This window comes from Daldinia vernicosa (assembly GCF_022497035.1).
Source record: "Daldinia vernicosa strain CBS 139.73 unplaced genomic scaffold F5Y00scaffold_2, whole genome shotgun sequence".
NCBI classification, from domain to species: domain Eukaryota; kingdom Fungi; phylum Ascomycota; class Sordariomycetes; order Xylariales; family Hypoxylaceae; genus Daldinia; species Daldinia vernicosa.
In genome coordinates, this window is record NW_025953918.1 from 1,042,096 (window position 1) to 1,060,335 (window position 18,240).

Consider the following 18,240-nt stretch of genomic DNA (forward strand, 5'->3'; position numbering starts at 1 on the left):
CATTTGTATGTACCTTAGGTATGTAGAGATGGAGGGGAACAATAACTCTATTTAGGGCTCAAAGGAATCTCAAGACGAATCACATATGTTTGACTAGGACAAGGATAATAAGATGGAATCCTCTAGACACGAGATAGCCTGACAGCGTTTGAAGATCTGAGGAGACGAGGGAACGTTAATGTTTGCTCGTAGGGCTTATCATCCAATGGTGTAGGTACAGAATCTAATCAACTCCTACGGTAGGATATTATAGATATTATATCGGTCGATCATGTACATCACTGTCACTAATGTATCGTGCCCTTCATATTTGTGTAGTTATATACAATAGAAAATACATATTGACAGCGCCAGAGTCGACAGACCGCATTTTGGCTTGATTGCAACAGGAAAAACAGAAACGAGCTTCATTAGGTAGTTGAATAAAACTTCATATATCTGACGTAGCAGAGCTGTGTTCACATGATGGCACTTTGGAATCTTTGAAATCACCCGAAAGATACCGAACTCTTCTTCCATAGTTGCACCTTGTAACCACTTAATATGAACAAATGTATTGATCGCCGCGCCGCATCCTCCAGGTCTCATATGTGCCTCATGGTTCACGCTACACATGGCAAATGGCAAACATACCTATGTATGAGTGATTCCCGGTACGTCTTAATGGCAGTGCCTACCTACACTAGGCAACCAGCCGGGCTGTGTGGCTTTTTCGTGATGGACGATCGGGTGCGTGCGGACTTTAGTAGTGGATAGGCTCCGACAAGTTCCTGAAGATCAACTCGTGTCTAGCTTTTTGTGCTTCCATTAAACCGACCGTCGTAGCGTAGCGAATGACTCGTTTTGGTCACCAATAATGGCGGAAATGGCAGAAAACGGCCAATAGCTTCGGCTATTTCACGGCGCGACTCGATTACTGGTGGGCGAGCCGACGGTGATATACGTGATATACACGCCCCATTGAAGGGGAAGCTAGGAGGTATTTCGTAGACATCTTATTCGTTATCCTCGGTCAAATCACGGGAAGAGCTTTTCCCACGAGTGGCATTGCGGTATCGCGCCGTCGCGGTCGACACGACACGACACAACGCGAAAGCCGTTGCGACTTGTCAAAGTGTCAAGTGTCAAGTGTCAAGTCATATGGGAATCTGAAAATAGGTGATGATCTACGGCCCTCTTAAAGCAAACTTCTAGGCTCCCCATGGCTCCCCCATAGTAGACTTATACTATTACCCCTCCCAAACCCTTTGCGGGTGGCTTCGGTCGCGGTAATCTTGCCACCGTCTTGCCTAGACTTATCGGGAAACCCGGAAAATCCGGGGAGGGTAGGGTTTAATTGGTGATCTTTCTTGACTAGTTCCTCGGAGTCTAAGGAGCGATTAAAATGATAGGGACTCCAAGCTCTTCCATAATGGGTACCGGCAGCTGCAATACGAGGCGGTCAGTGAGGACCCGAGGGGTCCAAGCTTTCTTCTAGAACATCGTTGCAGCAACCTATTGGTTCTGCTATTGGTTCTGTTTGTACGGATTATATAGTTTGTGTGGTTGTTACCTGGCTTCTGGTAGGGAAAATCTTTACTGAAGGTCGAAGCGGTAACACGCATCCAATCCACCTTAGCTACAGTAGCTACCCTATGTGTATGCGTATGCGTACGTGTGCGTGTTTGAGGTTGTCTACGTATTTGCGCATGTTGGGCTGGTTGGCTGCCTATCGAGGTGCTGTTCCGACTAGTATACACTTACCGTTGATGGGAGGTTGATAGTGTAGAACCATGGTTTCAACCATGGTTGTAGTATGTATAATTGCGTACGCCAACTACAACGAGTACCGACCGGACTTCACCATAGAAATGGGAAGCTCAACAACGGGAACATGATCGCAAAATGATAGCTGACAAGATCGTAATCCGAGCGCGCAATCTAGTTTGTAATCACCTTTCTGCGCATGCAAAACCCGAAAATACTACTTGAAGGATTAGAGTAAGCAAGCATCGTGAGATGAGAAATGAGATATGAATCCAGACGCTATAAAATGTGTGTTACATAGGCGCGTGAGGGCGCACACAACCTTGACGAAGGTATACGATATACATAATACATTATACGTAGTTAATACATTAGTAGCATAGCATGCACACTTACGCACACACACACTTGCATTTTCAAATAATTCTATAGGCGGCATCAAAATGCGGAGTGGTGGTTGCGTCTGAGTCATCAGAGGAATCGTAAAACGGTCCCGTCTTGGATTACGGGATCTTGATTTGGGGATTTGGGATTTCTTACGCACATATTTTTAGGCACAAAATCAAACACCGAGGCACGTCGAAGCACATCAACGGCGCATCATCTAGCGGGCATCTAGCAGGTTGGTCGCAGAATCTCACCTATACGATTCGTCGTTTGGGCAGGCGGTCAGGAGAAAAAGGCCGGTATTGGCCAGCACAACGAAAGTGTGTTGCGGTCAGCCAACTCACCTTTTCCCTTCCCCGTTGGACAACTAACCGTTAAAGCCAGCTCACTATTGCTCAAGCCGCCGAGAGCTGCTGACGACCACCGTGGCGTAGGGGAAACCAGTTGCGAAAGATGGCCTCACCTATGACTCTGTATTTATGTATGTATTGTACATATACGACCACCCTGTCGTCATAGCGTCATAGTTGTTGTTGTTATTGTTGTCGGTATGAATCAACCAGAGACAAAAGGAGGGCGGACATGGGAAACTATTACCATTCATTTATCCTTGCAGCAATCAAATGAAACCAATTTTGGCTCGGGTCTTTAGTCCCTTGCTGCTTTTTTCCCCCAATAAGTGGCGCTCGGACGACGCAATGGCGGGAATGAAGTAAAAAAATAAAATAAAATAATTGGGATAAATGTTGGCTATTATTGAATAGCTTGGGGGGTAGGTAAATGAAGCAAATGCAAGCCAACGGGGACGGACGTGGGAATATCCCCCATTTAACTCATGCCCGAGGTGAATGGCTGCCCGAAGGCCAACCAAAGAGATGCTAATAGAAACGCCTTCTTCGTCACAGAAATTAGCGTGTTGTAGCAATAAGAATAGCAAAGGAACCTGTACTGTTGTAGATATGTGACTGATCCTTCGAAACAGGTCCTAAACAGAAGCAAACGGTGGTGGCTCGGCGTATTCTATGGTAGGATTTCCCAACGTGTAATTAACCCCCCCGTAACCCCGTAACTGTCCAGGAATAACTAGTGTAAATGCGACTTTCGGGCCATTACCACGTTGCTCTCTTTCGTCGGAAGCAAAGGAATTACTCATACATCCTGCTGTATTAGGGTTATTAATGTCATTAATGTTATTAGAGTTGTTGTGTGTATGCAGTAAATTACTCTACTTTCTAGTAATCAACCAGAAATGCCATCTTGCTACGTACGTTGTAGTACCTAGCTGTATTAACCTGCCGGCTATCTACATTTCTCAGCGCCACCTCCATCTTTTTCCCGTGCTTTTTCCAGAAGCGCAAGCGGGCAGAGCGGGTTACAAACTTATACTGTAACCCTGGAACTCCGGTAATAGGGTCTTGTAACTAGGACACAGGCAAAGACAAGCAAAGACGGGAAAGACAGGGCTAACAACTAGCCCAAAATAGGATGCTCGCTGCGCTGGGAAGCGGGAGATAGACCCGGCCGCGGCAGTCGGATAAGAAAATCGTGGTGGACCTCATTGAACCCTGATCGTCATTCTACTTTGCAGTACGCGGTAAGATATTCCACGGATCCATGGACCTTGTTTGATGGGGCCCTGCATCGCAAATCCCGCGGCCTGGCATTTTTGACTGTTTTCATTTCTTCCTTTCTAGCGTGTGGAGACTGGAGTCTGCAAGCGAAGCATCGGAGAAGAAAGGCGAAGCCCAACAGTATGCTGCCAGCAATGTTGTACATTCAGACCGATGAATGTATACTACATACGTACATACATACCTAGGTAGTATACAGGCTGCGGCGCTGCTTTGCTTTTACATAGTAGTACGTCCGTAACTGCGTAACCAAAACTAAAGACGCCTCAAAACGTTAGTCCTTCTTCTTTTGGCGGTGTCAGTTCCGTTTACTGTTTTGGCTATACGTGATTGGTAGGGTACAGCTCGGCGAGTGAGATACCCGTCTAGACGGTGCACGACCATTGGGAAATTGGGAATGGGATGGGGGTTTCAAAGCTGACTCCTGTTAAGGCGGTCTAGGCTGACTTAGTAGTCTACCTACACCTATTCCCTGCGTCCCGGGCCACACCCAAAGCATTCACCCCCCCCTTTCACGCATCCATGACAGGCGGTCAGCCAGGATCAGTTGCAACGTGGGGTGGAGCGAGGGACGGGGAAAACTGGAAAATAGGCATTGTATTATTATTTGTATATTTGTATTATTGTAACGGTCAAGAAAGCCTGCTGCCTCCGTGCGGCGATGAATCATGTCCACCACCACACCCTCCGGTAGTATATATATGTTCTCATGGCCATCCCATGCGCTCACGTCCCATGTCCCCGTCTCCATTACTCGATACCCCAGATTATTTATTAGTAGCCATAGAGCAGTAATACATACATAATATCCCATCATCATCATCTACAGCTCTCCACTACAGCTACGAGATATCATCCACTGACTTACACGCGAAATCGACCCGCAACAGCTTTGGGACGAAGACCCGCACTCACGAAGATCCCGACTCGAGCTTTATTTGAAGGAAAGGAAGATCTTTCGCTACGAAAACCCACATTCGAAATGTATAGCCCATACGGCTCTTACAGCTCCATGAGCGAGGTCACTCAACCGATGGAGATCCCTACTACCAGCTACCTCTCCAGCAACGGCGCCTACAGCGCTAGCTGCGCGTTCCCCTCGTGGCCGCGACGCTCATCTCTTACCGACTCGGCACACGAGCAGCGAGCAACCTCTTACCTCTCCGACGATGACCTCTTCCCTTGCGACCTGGAGGATGACGCGCACAGCATCTCCAGCTCGGGTAGCACGACACCTACCTCGCCCGTCGTCGCTAACGAGGTCGACCTGCTCCAGATGCAGCGCGAACAGATGGCTATGCAACGCGAAGCCATCAAGTTCCTTCTCAACGAGAAGGAGAGGAGGAAGCAGCAACTCAAGCGCCAACGTCGCAGCAGCGGCGGCAGTTCCAAGAAGAGCAGCCCCAAGTCTGCCAAGTCGGCGCACCTCGACGCCATCTCCGAGACTGGAGAGTGAGCACCCTTTTACTTTCGTGACAGTTCAGCGTTTTTAATGGTAAGTCGCTACAACATTCATACCTATAATCTATACACTTCACATCCGAATAGTAGCTAACCGCCACCAATGCAGAGTATGACTTTACAACATTTACGACCATTTATGATGATTATACCCCCCAAGATACCCCCGATCAAGTCACCAATAGACGAGTGACGCAGCGCCACGGATGACATACCTGCTCCGTCCCGCGCCACGCGGATAATGGTGATGAAGTGCTAGTGCACTTATTCCACCATGGCTTGCACAGGAATCATAGCCATTCCAGCGCCGCCGCCACCACCACCCCCATCACTCCCCCTTTATAATCATTTGGGAATATAGACCATCTACCCGCCGCCAGACGCCACTTGGGGCGATTCTGGGAAGACACATGTATCTCAGCCACTTTCGGCTTAGAGCATACACTTTCGCGGCAACATTTTTTGAGGAACGAGGAATTTGTACAAGTGCGTTGTTGTGTGTTGTATTGTGGAGGATTTTACCCTCTCAATCTACCTTACCTACCTTACCCACCCGCATTACCCAGAGGCTTTTCCCGAAGCAGGGGTGCGGGTTTTCGGTTAACTACCTACTGGAAATACACTATGTTTTCTTTGTTTTCTAAGATTACCGACGATGGCGGTGTGTAGCGGTCTAGCGGAAGGAAGAGGGGACGGAGGGAGGGGCCGGGAGGAAAGAAAATAAAAATTTCAGATGAAGCTAAGCTAGGAGGGTTTGTTACCCGTGTGTTGGGATTGATTGAATGGGCTTGGTGGAATGAACAAGGGGCCAGTGACGAATTGTGGATGGGCGAAGTCAATGCGGATGGACCCGGGTTTTCGGGATTTGGACAGAGCCAAAGGAATAAATTACAAGTCCCACAAAAAGTCCGGGTCGGGAGCCAATTGGGTTGTGTGGTTTGTGGCCGCTGGCTGGTCGGTGCGCATAAACAGGCCTGTGTTTGGAATGACAAGGAGATAGAGTGTGTGTGCACAAGTCCTTCAGTGAGGACAGTTGTGATAATTTACTAAACTAAATCAAATTTTACTAAAATCAAACAATTACATAACTACTAAGCTTTACCTAATGTCCGTGTCTGAACTAAAAGTGAATATCTTGAAACATAATTCCTTTAAGACACTATGTAGTTAACTAACCTAGCTAGTTACCACTTATGTAACTTATAGTCTATGTCTCTAAATAGAACCGGCAACATTCTTCACGATTCCGATATTGTTCCGTCTTGGGACATTTGCTAATCCGGAGATAGACAGTTAGGTATGTACGTAAACGCGAGGGATACCAAATTAGTAACTCTGGCCACCCGGGATCGCGTTTCAGGAATAGCGCGTAGATCCTACCCATATATTCCCATATATTTCCAATAACTTTATCAGACTTAGGGTTTGTCGAAGATCTTTGCAGGCGGGACTGGCGGGATGTACGCTGATCATCCTTTGACGGACATGGGGGCAAGCATTGCTATGTATGTATGGCTGGGCATGCCAACAGACGGACAGACTGGATCGACTTGCCTTATCAAGTTGTGTGGCTTGCAGGGAGAAGAGGGGAAACAGAGATGGGACATGGAGAAAAAGCCCTTGCCCTAACCGACCGTGGCATTTTTACGAGCAAAAATAGCATACAATATCATCATATCACATCGTTGTGTGGTTTGTTTGACGGTGGGGTTAAAGGAGCTGTTCATTCCTGAATACCCAGTGTATATCGTGGACGGTTTACGTGCGAGCGGGTGTCGGTGAGGGCATCCCGTTTGATAAGTTACCTCAGAGTGGATTCGTAAGTATAGAAATAGGTAGGTAGCTAAGGTAGCTAGTGATGCAGTCAAGAGGGTAATGCCGCACGCCTCGTTCACATGTAGGGTTATGAAGCTGTTTTGGTCCTTTCTTTTGAGACGGGAAGGATTTCAGTTGAATGGGCCGGCGTCGGAACGATGTAAGTAGGTATTGACGTTGGGGGGAGGGGGGGGCATAGCGGGCATCACCAATCAAGGAGATTTACGGTTCGTTGACCGACTATCGCTTGTCGCCGGTGTCGAATCGTAGGTATTGGTTGGTTCTTGACCGCCGGAGAATTCATGACTGGTGGTGGACTGGTGGTGGACTGCTGACGCTTGACGCTTAACTTTTGACGTTTTGACTCCACACTTCGATTGCTTTCCCTTAGGGCATCAAAAGCTCCGTAACGGTAGTTGGGCAGGTCGAGGCAGTCGATGAAACGAGTCGATCGTGGCAGTTCCGGAAGACTCCCAGTGGCTCAAATGCCCGATAAGTGGATGATAGGATCTCAGGAGCTCAAGAGCTTTAGGAACTAGAGCTTTAGGAACTATACCCCACACGTAAGGTAGCCCGACGACCTCGTCTTGTCTCACTCGGACAATCTGTCTGGCTGATAATCTGGTTGACAATCTGATTGTTCAACGGCGTGGCGCTCATTATCTCACGCTAATGATAACTCTATCACGACGTATCGAATCGCAGCCTATCACACGCCAGAGCTTGGCGTTCACCAGATCAGCACATGGTCACCGGACCCAGCCTCTAAGATTGGCGGCTGGGCTGCTGGGTTAGGTGATGAGGCGGGGTGAACATGTGTTAGGTAGAGTTGGTTCTCAGCTCTAAGAGGTTTATCTCACCGTAAGTAAATCGAACGTGTTCACAAAGTGACAACCCAATCTTTGAGACAAAAAATTGTGACGAAATCCCGACTCCCCTCCCCCCCCGCAATGAGGTATTTTAAACAAGAGCTAGATTGCTAGGTCATTACTGTTTTTGTGAAGAGGTCAAAGTTATCACCTTCGCCAAGCTTGTGGGCTTGAGACAAGGGCAGGGTTGAATCATTCGCAAGGTTTTGCTGCTTGGTTAGGTATTCCAGAAGATTTGCTCTTGATCACGTATGTAATCACGTACGTAGACCCGCTGCTAGATAATCCACAGTCCGGCTAGATGTAGAGCCCGTACGGACCGTCCCTGTTGAGTAGATGGATCGGGACGTAGCCGAAGCAAGATTCCTGTCTGCCCGTCCGCCCATTTGCCTCTCTAGTCTTTTGCTCGTATGTACTAAGTTAGGAGTGTTAGGTTATCCTTTTTGACAAGAGCCTAACAGCCTCTGAGCCTTAACATCAACATGCCATCAACGAGAATGTCTGATGTTGTTCTATATATAATATAAATATGTAGAGTGGTTGGTTAGTTGATTAGTTGATTGGTTGATTGATTGGTTGATTGGTTGATTGGTTGCTAGGGTCAAGGGGCACGTAGAGTCGGGGAAGGTATACTATACTATACTCATCACAGCTCTAAGAGACCCGACCCAAGTAATTTCGCAGCCTTGCGATGGCTAGCGTAGCATCTGTCATTTCGCATTCATATCGTTTGGTTGCGTTGTTGGCATGTCGATTGTGGAGGGTAGATGGTATCGTAACTACAATGGACTACAATGGGAGAAGAGATTTGGAGAGAGGGGGAAAGGGGGGGAAATGATTTCGATAAGTATCCCGGGTTGTACTGTATCCCCTGGATTTGCATCGTATCTTGGGTATGACAATATGCAAGGGACTGGCGGCGAGCAAGAATGCGTAATCGGCTAGCTTTTAAGAGTGAGGCTGCTGCTCGTCGATAGCCAAGTCGAAAGTCACAAAGTCACAAAGTCACAAGTCGCACGTCGCAAGTCGTAAGTCGTAAGTCGCAAGATTAATGCTGGCCGCCCGAAGAGCGACCTTGCGGGGTTTACATCGAAATGTTCCTAATGCGCGACAACCTGCAACCCCCCGAACCGATCCTGGGCATCGGGTTGTACGGGGGGGCATTGAATACGATCTCCTTACTAACTGTGAGGCATTTCACATATAGTATCTACGCATTCGTACGAGTCTGCTAGAAGTAGTACAATAACCCCAAGTCTGCCGCCTCGTTGGCGAGTTGGCGAGTTGTCGGTTGTGATGACTACGCATAAGACTACCTACCTACTTAAGGTACGCATGAGTGTATGCGTTTAAATTGATGAAGAGATGCATAAGACAGCTTCTGGAAATTCCGGCTGTGGGGACAGACGGATGACGTCGTTCCTATCAGATATTAATGCTGTCGTTACGATGTGATAGCCTGAAAGCTCGAGGCTTTATTGAGGCTTGATATTTTATCTTGAAGCATAAATAAATTATCCGCGTAGGTATCATCCGAGTCGCATGACTACGTCGCAAGAAAATCTTGCTTCAACCTGCTCAGTACCTGTTTACTTACCACCTGCTCACTCACTTACACTTACACTTACCAGAGGTACGGGTGTAGAATGCGTGTCTAGCATAACGAGATACCATACCATGCATATTTGGATCTTACCATGTTTCCTAATCGGGCACCATCTCTGCCATCTCTGTCTGCTACCAGCCTCGACTTTCCCCATCTTTCTATACCACAGCGCTTCTTGAAGAACATCTTTCTCGTACTCATTCCTATTTTAACAACAGAAGCATCTCGTCAGTGAGCAACAACAGCAGCAGCGACAGCACGGCGTCAGACGCCGTGTTCCTTGCTTTTTTCGGTTCAAGGTTGTAAGTGTCAAGGTTGAGTGCGCGGGACAAAGTGAGTACTACACGTGAGTAACGTGGGTGGGATGCTGGCACCCATCGGTGAGGAGACGCGAGAGCCACGACGTCCATGTGCGCATAGGATGATCTTGCGTACTTCGTAGTGGGGTTAAGTTATGAGTTCATGGTCATGTAGTCATGTATACATATGGTACTGTAGGTTTACATCCTGTCAGGGTCTCACGGGCAATCCTTGAAAAGGTCCACTGGTAATTGTTCGATGGAGAAGAGAAGGCGGAGAGTGCAGAACGAAGAGTGTGGATAGAAGGAGAGGGAGGAGGAATAATGTTAAATAAAAACTAAAGCATTGGACGTTGAAGTACGGATTATACATATCACATACAAAAATACTACGACGTTAATAGGTAGTTATAGGTAGTATAGGTAGGTAGTTAACTGGTACTTAAGGAGGTTAGGTTAGGAGGTACCTAAGTAGATTTTATTTTTATTCTTCTCCATTCAGGGGATTAACCAACCAACAACAACATTGAAAATTAAAAAGATAAAAAAATAAAAAAGATGGAATCGTTGTCGATAAACCTTTTTAACCCTTGCATCCATCTACCAACGAAGTTCCTCGTCACTCTCTTTTGCCGCCGCGCCGAGCCCCAGTAAACCCCAGTAAATACTTTATAACCAATCATCCCGCCCGGCTCTAAAACCCCTTGCCGTCAACGGACCAATCCTCTTTCATATCCGCCCTTTCACTGCAGTCGGCGCTACTGCGAGGAACAATGCTCGTCAACATCCCATTCTCACTTGTCTGCTTGTCCAATGCTAACCCACTTGTCCATTTACCTTTTACCCAACCACATTTCACAACTTGCTTTCTCCTCAGTAGCTCAGAATAATAGCCAAATGAGTCTTGCTATCTTCCCAGCTTCCTACGCTAGGTTTCTGGACTAGCAGCTTCAAATAAGGGATACCCAGCCATTCATACCTCAAGGCGACGCTGTAGCCACTTTTGAAGAGTCATGCTACGCAAACCATGCCCGCTGGGCCTCTAGTGTATGTACTCGAGACTTCGGACGCCTCGTCGTCGCGAGCTGCGCCCTGAACTTCAAACCGCCCCCAGATGTTCTTTTTTGGAGAAGGCTGGGGGGGCCGGAGCCCGCATACGGCATTCTCTGGATACCTAACCGTTCGCGTGGGCTTCTCAAGCACGCTTAGACATGCCTTAAACGTGCTTCTACGGCTTAGTAAACGCATGAACAATGCATGCCGACTCGCCGTTCACCTGGATATCTTTTTATATATACATACATACGTACATACATACAAACAAACATACATACATACATACAAGTCTCTATTTCTAACTGTTCTGCCAAGTGGCGAAGCTGGACGAGCCTCAATGTATGTACAATACCAGCAAAACAGGTACACAGGAGAGTCGGCGAGGCTAATTATATCAAAGTATACATGTACTGTACCCTTCCGCACTCCCCTGCTTTTGCATGATCCATCGCACTACTGTATTATGGACGATTCGATCACCTTGCTACCCTGAACGGTACCCTGTCCATTCGGCATGCGATGGCTGATCAGACCCCTGCGAGATGCTGCCAATGTATGTAAACCTGGGCTTAGCCGGACCCGTATCCGCTCTAGATATGGCCGCTCGGTTCTTTACTACGTAGTATATGCGATCTGGGCCATTGAGAGCTCAGAACAACTCCTCTTTAGGCGCTGGACTTCTGGACATCGATACACGTCTTATTTGCTCTCTCACACCCCCCAAGCTCGACCGAGCCATACCGTTCCTCTACTTCTTTTTATTATTCAACGCCGTTGTCCCTTTTTCTTGTATACGACCCAAGGATCTGATGCAACAGACAGGCCTCTCCCAAGCCTTTCTGATTCAAATATAGTCACACTACCGCTACTGTAGCACGCTCCCACGAGGAAATAATCGGATTAGCACACCTCTGTGTGACATACCCGATTCTCTCCGCCTCAGACCCTCCTCCTCCTCCTTAACTTCCAACCTTTACAACATTCCCTCTCCCAGGTTTTCTAAGAAGAGACAGCAGCATCAGTACCATTCCGAGCCGGCGCAACATCGCAGCGTGCTATCGTGGAACACGACACGCCGTCCTCGAGCTAATTGCGCTTTTAGTTTCTCGTGAAATCAACCCCGTAGCTCTGGCACGCGGAACGTGGAAAAGGCGACTCATCCGGGAACGGGCAGGTTTAGGTGTTGCGTGTGATGTTCGGGGACCGAATTGTGTAGCGCCCCCGCTTGCTTGGACACTGGGAGTATTATCTCGCGGATATACACGCAAGTTGAGGTGAGTTGTCATATTTCTGTTTTGCGCAGGGGCGAAGCTTGCAAGAGCCACTCGCCCCAATTCCTTATTAGCTTGGGAGATCGTCTTATATTATGGTAGCATTAACATGCCGGTAGGTGACTTACACTGCCATGTCGTCCTCGAGCTATCAGACGATGCCGAGGCATCGCAATGCTTCCGCGAGTTCAGCCGGGCGCTCTTCGAGAAAGGGAAAGGTGGCTGCCGAGCCGAGAGAGTTCACATCGCCAACAACTCTCGTTAGATACTTTGAACCGACGGCTGCGACAGCCTCGATGCTGTTATATGGACGTGAGTAGGATCGCAACTTTATCGTAAGCTCAGGAGGCTGACAACTTGGACAGAGGGCAACTCGGTAGTCGTTGCGCATCATGATAGCTTAACGATTGAGAGACGATTTACGCGCCACTCTGCAGAGGTACATCTGTTGGCTGTGGACACGCAGAGTGAAATGGGGGCAGGACGACTCGTTGTGAGTTACGATGCGGATATGACCGCTATTGTCTGGGACCTTATGACAGGTGACGAAGTAGCACGATTTGCTTCATATGAGACTCTTACATGCGCAGCTTGGATGCGGAATGGAAACGTCGCATTCGGTATGTTTTTCTTACTGACTACCTTACCTAGTGAATATTCTGGTCGACTTTATATTAATATTATTGGTATAGGCAACACGCAAGGAAATGTTATTCTCTTTGAGCCTACTACTTCTGAGCACATTTCCGCACGAACTATCGATCAAATACCGGTGTCGGCACTTGCTCCAGCGGCTGATTGTAGAACTTTTGCTATTGGGTAAGATTTATCTCCTATAGGTCCTATAGTCTTTAGATCTCGTGTAACTCTTCAAGACTCCCCTTGACTAACTTGCATCGAGGTACCAAAATGGCTCCCTCTTGATCGCCACTCTGCAGCCACGATTTACAATACTGCATAATCTGAGCACGTCAAGAAGCCCGTCGCCGATTGTAAATCTTGCATGGCACGCCTCGTCTTCCCGCCAAAAATCGGACATGTTAGCTGTGCAGACCAACGACGGCGACCTGAGGGTCTGGAGCGTGGCGAAGTCTTTCAGCAGCGAAGACCCTGCCAAGGTTGTGAGGATACTAAAACGTACGGAGAATTATCTGAATGGTCCCAACTGGATGGGTTGGTCTAAGAACGGCCGCATAATTCAGTATTCAGAAGGGTAAGGCTCATTTTCCACCCCCTTTTCGTGCATAAACACAACTACGCGCGCGCTTAACCTATGTGATGCTGATGATATCATTCGTTATAGCGAGACCCTCTCATGGGATGTTCGCACGAAGCACGTCACTAACGACAGTATACCGACCCTTGAGCATGTCCGCGGCCTCGCCGTGTACGGGCCGGGTGCGACCTTGTTCACCCTTGGTGCCAACAACACCGTCCAGCAGTTTGACCTAAACACGCCATCGATGATGGTTGCTAACGTCCAACATCCTGCTAATGTTTTGCCACCCTCTCCGCCAGTCTCCATCGAGGAACAGCCCGAGCAGGGCGTTGTCATTATTGGTACTTCGGAATCGGATTCGTCGATCCCTATTAACCCTGAAATATCCGAAAGCGATGACGATCACATGTCCCCATTCGCAAGGCTTACTCGTGGGGCGGACTCTACCACTGATACGTTTGAACAGGAGAGGTCCCGGACGGCGAGTCCCGTGTCTTCAAGGGGGCCCTCGTCTACCATCTCCAAGTCATCTAACGGCTCTGGCACTCGAGGTCGATATCCACCTTCGGTTATATCACGTGGGATGACTGAAAATACTTACATTTCTGCTGGATCTTCGCTTCGATCTTCGGCCATGCCTCCATATGCCGATAGGGACGCTTACTCTCTTAGCAGCATTAGCTCCGCTTCCATGACTTCGTCTAACCGTTCTCATCGTCGGCCTTCTCGACTAAGGAACGAGGTTTTGCCTAGCCCCGACGAATCTAAGGTCAATGACCTCTTTAAATTCACGAGAAGCCGACTTCATGACATCCCTTATAAGCACGCTCTAGTTGATCAAACTCGTCTAACCAATGATGACCTTCGTCGGCAGATGCTAAGTATTATCTTCGGGTGGAATGGGGAGGTTGATGACCTTGTTCGCGACGAGATGGCACGCCATCCTTTGGGTTCCCCTGGCCGTATACTTCTAGCAAAATGGCTTGGTGACATCGATGCGGATGTTATGACAGCAACGTCAGAGAATATGACCTCGTCAGATTGGATGTTACTAGCTCTAAGTGGGATTGGCGGTCAAGCTTCCCAGCATAAGCTCGGGCGTGCGTATGTGCAACGCCTTCTAGAAAACGGCGACGTACATGCGGCAGCAACGATTATGATTGGGATGGGTGATACGAACGATGCCATTGAGATCTACGTGTCTCATAGGAAGTATATGGAAGCCCTTATCTTGCTTTGCCTCTTCTTTCCCAACGTATGGGAACGACAAACTCAAGTTATCAAGAAATGGGGAGAGTTCGCTGTCCAGCACGGTCAACAGCAACTGGCGATTCGATGGTAAGTTTAACAATGACGATCATTAATCATTATCAACAAAGTTCTACACTAACAGTCTTGAATAGCTTTGCATGCACTGGCGTAGAGTCCACAGAGCCTTGGACTTCGCCATCGGCAGCCCAAGTAACCTTCCAGAACATTAATGCCAGCATTCCAGAGATCTTAAGTCCTCCTTTATCTCCTCCCGGCATCAATCGCGGACCGCAGCGTAGCATCGCAAAAACCTCGGCGCTAAAGCTCATTACGTCTTTCGGCGATCAAGGGAAGAAGTCCAAGTTCTTTGCAAACGGTGATGGTGGTCAGACTCCCATCGCCGCGGGCGTCACGCCGATAGCTGAGTCTGCCGTTTCTCCTGGCGGGCATGAGCCTAATACTGCATTTCTTCGTCCCTCGCAACGAAGCGTTTATAACACTCCTGCTTCTGCGAAACCTACTACGCCCGGTGGATTCGGACGGCAACGTCTACCCTCAATAGGAGAGATCCCAAATAACGCCATCCCTCGCGACCTACTCAGCGAAAGAGATCTTCCAACTCCTCCTGCTGACCATGTTCCCGAAATGAGCCAGGTCCATCGCGCCCATCACTCCAAGACACCCTCTGCTGACGACCGGTATGATGTTGGACTGTCCGTGCCAAGAGCTTCGACTGCTAGTCCAATGATGATGAGGGATAGCCATCGTCGGAAGGACCCGCCTCCACCTTCACCATCGCCACAGTCGCTAAATGCTCTAATGCAACAGGGTCGTACTAGTCGAAATGGCGCCCGAGAACGGAAGCCTGAGGGAATGGAACTGAAAATTCACTCTATCGAGGCTGCTATGAACGGTGATGTGACCTCTCCAGAGCAATCTGTAGCGTCGTCTACGCGTTTCCATTGGCCGTCTCGCCGTCGTGGCCCAGGATCGATAGCTAGCTCTGTTACATCAAACTCGAGCGCTGGACGAGGCTACCGAGTTAACCAGGCCGGAGGTCGTGGCTTGAACGAGTATATCCATAGCTTGGAGGCTGCACAGCACTACTCCAAGAAGCAGCGAAGCCGCGAAAACAGTCGCCACCGCCAGGACGACAAAAATGCTCGAAGCCGAGAGGGGAGCCGTACTCGTCAAAGCAACACACGCGAAAGTTCGGAAGACAGGGGTAGAGGTATCTCTCGGAATTGGACGCCTAAGCCTGCTAAACGCTCTCCCACTTCTCCCGTGCCCATGTCCCCCGAAGATCTGATTAACTTAAGCACTCCGCAGCAAGCTAAAGCAGAGATTAGCGATGAAGGGTTTGTATCGGTCGAGTTTGACTCAGGGGAACCATCCACGGTTCGAAAGTCTAGCCAGATTCGACGATCTTCCCCTCGAAGCACTCGCATCTCCAGTCGTACTTCGAGTCGTACCGGCCGCCAGAGGAGCCACGAGCGACGACCACCAGCGTTAGACCTCCGTGGAAGAAGCAAGAGCCGTGGCGATGGCTCTGTTCTAAGGTCCCCATCATCTCCGTTGCCAATGTCAGCTCCTATGAAGTTTTACGGATCAGACGATGAGGGAGACTACCAAGCTGCCGTTGCCGCGCAGGAACAATTCAGAAACCGACACAACCGAAGCGGTAGCCAGAAGGATCCATCATCCCCTGCCGTCTCCCGAACTCGGGATCGTTCAGAAAGCCGTCGCAGGAGGAACAAGACTCCGGCTGACCAGGAACCAATGCCGATGATTCAACCGGCGCAGTTAGTTTTCAAACAACAAATTCCGCCGCCGCCGCCCCCACCACCGCAGCAGCCGATGAGTGAGGCCCGGGCCGGAGATCTCAAATTAATCTCAGCCGAAAGACAGCTAAAGAAGGAGGCCGCAGCCCGCGAACTGGAGGAACGCCGCAAGTCCCTTGCACGCCGTCCCTCGGCACCTCCTATCCCTCACCCGGATGAGTTATCCCCAATCGTGGCCCGCACGCCGAGCATCTTTGAATTGCCTCAGACAACTTTTGTACCTTCAAAAGATATGCCCGTTAGGAGCCAGACTGCCGACCCCCACAGGAGCTCACACTCGCGCAGTGGAACGGTCCCTATGATTGGCCTGCCAGCAACACCCAAAGCCATGCGTCTTCAGTTCGCGTCAAGCAAGCATGGTGGCGCACCGCCGGTTCCCGCCGCCTATACCAGGACTTCGCCGCCGTCTTCTGGTCACCCATCACCTAGCCGACCTGGTAACAACTCACCGACTAAGTCGCCACCAGCCCTAGCCGAATCGCCTAGCAAATCGTCGGATGGGTCATCGGACAAAGAAGCACCACTGCTAACTCTCCTCCCTTCAACCGTGTATTCTCCTCCCTCGCGGCCTAATATCGCAAGGTGCATGTCCGCCCCTATTCCGGAAGAGCACCCGCCTCAATTTGCCCACTCAGCTCACCAGCACGGAATGCAAGCAAGTAGCCAGCCTCCCCGCAGAGGGTCTCTTTCGGTAAGGAAGATGAGTGGCGACGTCAATGGAGGCTTGCCTGGTATCGAAGAGAGAGCGGGATCTGGTAGACACTCGAGGAAGGCTTCTCGAGACGATCAGATACCACCTCCACCGCCGCCGCCACCGGTCCTAAAGGAGCTCCAGCACCTGGCTACTCCTCCTCCACCACCTCCGGCGCCTATTCCCGGCGCTAGGCCCACCATCTACACCCAGCCGTCAGGATCTGGGACTATTGAGATCGTGATGGACGAGGAGGACGACAGCAACGCAGCATCAGTCGTACCGGTTCCGGAACCCGCCCCGCAAACTTCAAGCCCCCAGATGTCGCCCTCGTCGCGCAACGGCCACAGCCGCGGGCGAAGCTTCGGCGACAACAGCATCGCCGGACGTATTAGCCGTGCTGCCGAGAGGATGCGATCCGGTAGCCGGGGCCGCACCGGCTCCATCCTAGGTAACAGGACTAAGTCTCCCGATACCGCCACCATACCTTACGAGAGTGTCCCACCCCCAGTTAGCATGCACAACAGCGGCTTCACATCCCCCGTTAACCAGCAGCAACCACAGCTACCGCAGTCTATCGAGCGCCACCCCCGCGAGGTCCGCGCCGCGTACCAGGAGCGGGAGTTCGGCAGCGGTCTTCACGCCAGCGAGATGATCTAGACCCAGATTGGATTAACACTTCCTTATTTTGAAGCAACGCCTATATTGCGATTGTGTTCTTACTTATATTTCAACTCAACTATATACGACGCAGTTCTATCTCTTTGGGATTCTTCCGCGTCTCACTCAGCATGTATTCGCATGGCGCCGGCGTTTTCATCTACTTACTTACTTCCTACCATTGATACCATTTCTTCCTCCAAGTTCTTATTTTCCCCGGCCGCCATTTTTTAAAGCATTCTGCGCATGCATCATTTTTCTTTTTCCCAATTCACGACTTGGGCATCCATCTATCTCCACCCCTAATGGCAAATCTACGGGCAAGAAGCGACGACGTTAATACCCATACCCCCTTTTCTACCAAGTAACAGCCATCTACGACTTTTTACCTTTCCTTCCTTACTTCCTCTTCTTCTTCTTCACCTTCCAAATTTACC

The 18,240-nt window shown here is 49.5% G+C and overlaps 3 protein-coding genes across 3 annotated transcripts; 2 read left to right on the forward strand and 1 right to left on the reverse strand.

Annotated features, from left to right (window-relative positions):
• Positions 1 to 3,980: 3,980 nt before the first annotated feature.
• F5Y00DRAFT_63477 (uncharacterized protein) lies at positions 3,981 to 4,652 on the reverse strand. The gene is made up of 2 exons (XM_048013936.1): positions 4,187 to 4,652; positions 3,981 to 4,019 (listed from the first exon to the last, which is right to left on the reverse strand). The coding sequence occupies exon 1, from the start codon at positions 4,585 to 4,587 to the stop codon at positions 4,264 to 4,266; it is 324 nt and encodes a 107-aa protein (XP_047869895.1). The 5' UTR covers positions 4,588 to 4,652; the 3' UTR covers positions 3,981 to 4,019; positions 4,187 to 4,263.
• Position 4,653: 1 nt separating this feature from the next.
• On the forward strand, positions 4,654 to 5,465 carry F5Y00DRAFT_63470 (uncharacterized protein). The gene is made up of 2 exons (XM_048013935.1): positions 4,654 to 5,259; positions 5,335 to 5,465. The coding sequence occupies exon 1, from the start codon at positions 4,747 to 4,749 to the stop codon at positions 5,218 to 5,220; it is 474 nt and encodes a 157-aa protein (XP_047869896.1). The 5' UTR covers positions 4,654 to 4,746; the 3' UTR covers positions 5,221 to 5,259; positions 5,335 to 5,465.
• Positions 5,466 to 12,275: 6,810 nt separating this feature from the next.
• Positions 12,276 to 17,803, forward strand: F5Y00DRAFT_257266 (uncharacterized protein; the record flags this gene model as incomplete). The annotated part of the gene is made up of 6 exons (XM_048010532.1): positions 12,276 to 12,453; positions 12,507 to 12,761; positions 12,834 to 12,960; positions 13,043 to 13,354; positions 13,445 to 14,698; positions 14,764 to 17,803. The coding sequence occupies 6 exons, from the start codon at positions 12,276 to 12,278 to the stop codon at positions 17,801 to 17,803; spliced, it is 5,166 nt and encodes a 1,721-aa protein (XP_047869897.1).
• Between the last annotated feature and the right edge of the window lie 437 nt (positions 17,804 to 18,240).

Excerpts from the sequence above, each read along its gene's own strand:
- F5Y00DRAFT_63477 (XM_048013936.1), bottom strand. The coding sequence starts at position 4,587 with ATGATGATGATGGGATATTATGTATGTATTACTGCTCTATGGCTACTA.
- F5Y00DRAFT_63470 (XM_048013935.1), top strand. The coding sequence starts at position 4,747 with ATGTATAGCCCATACGGCTCTTACAGCTCCATGAGCGAGGTCACTCAA.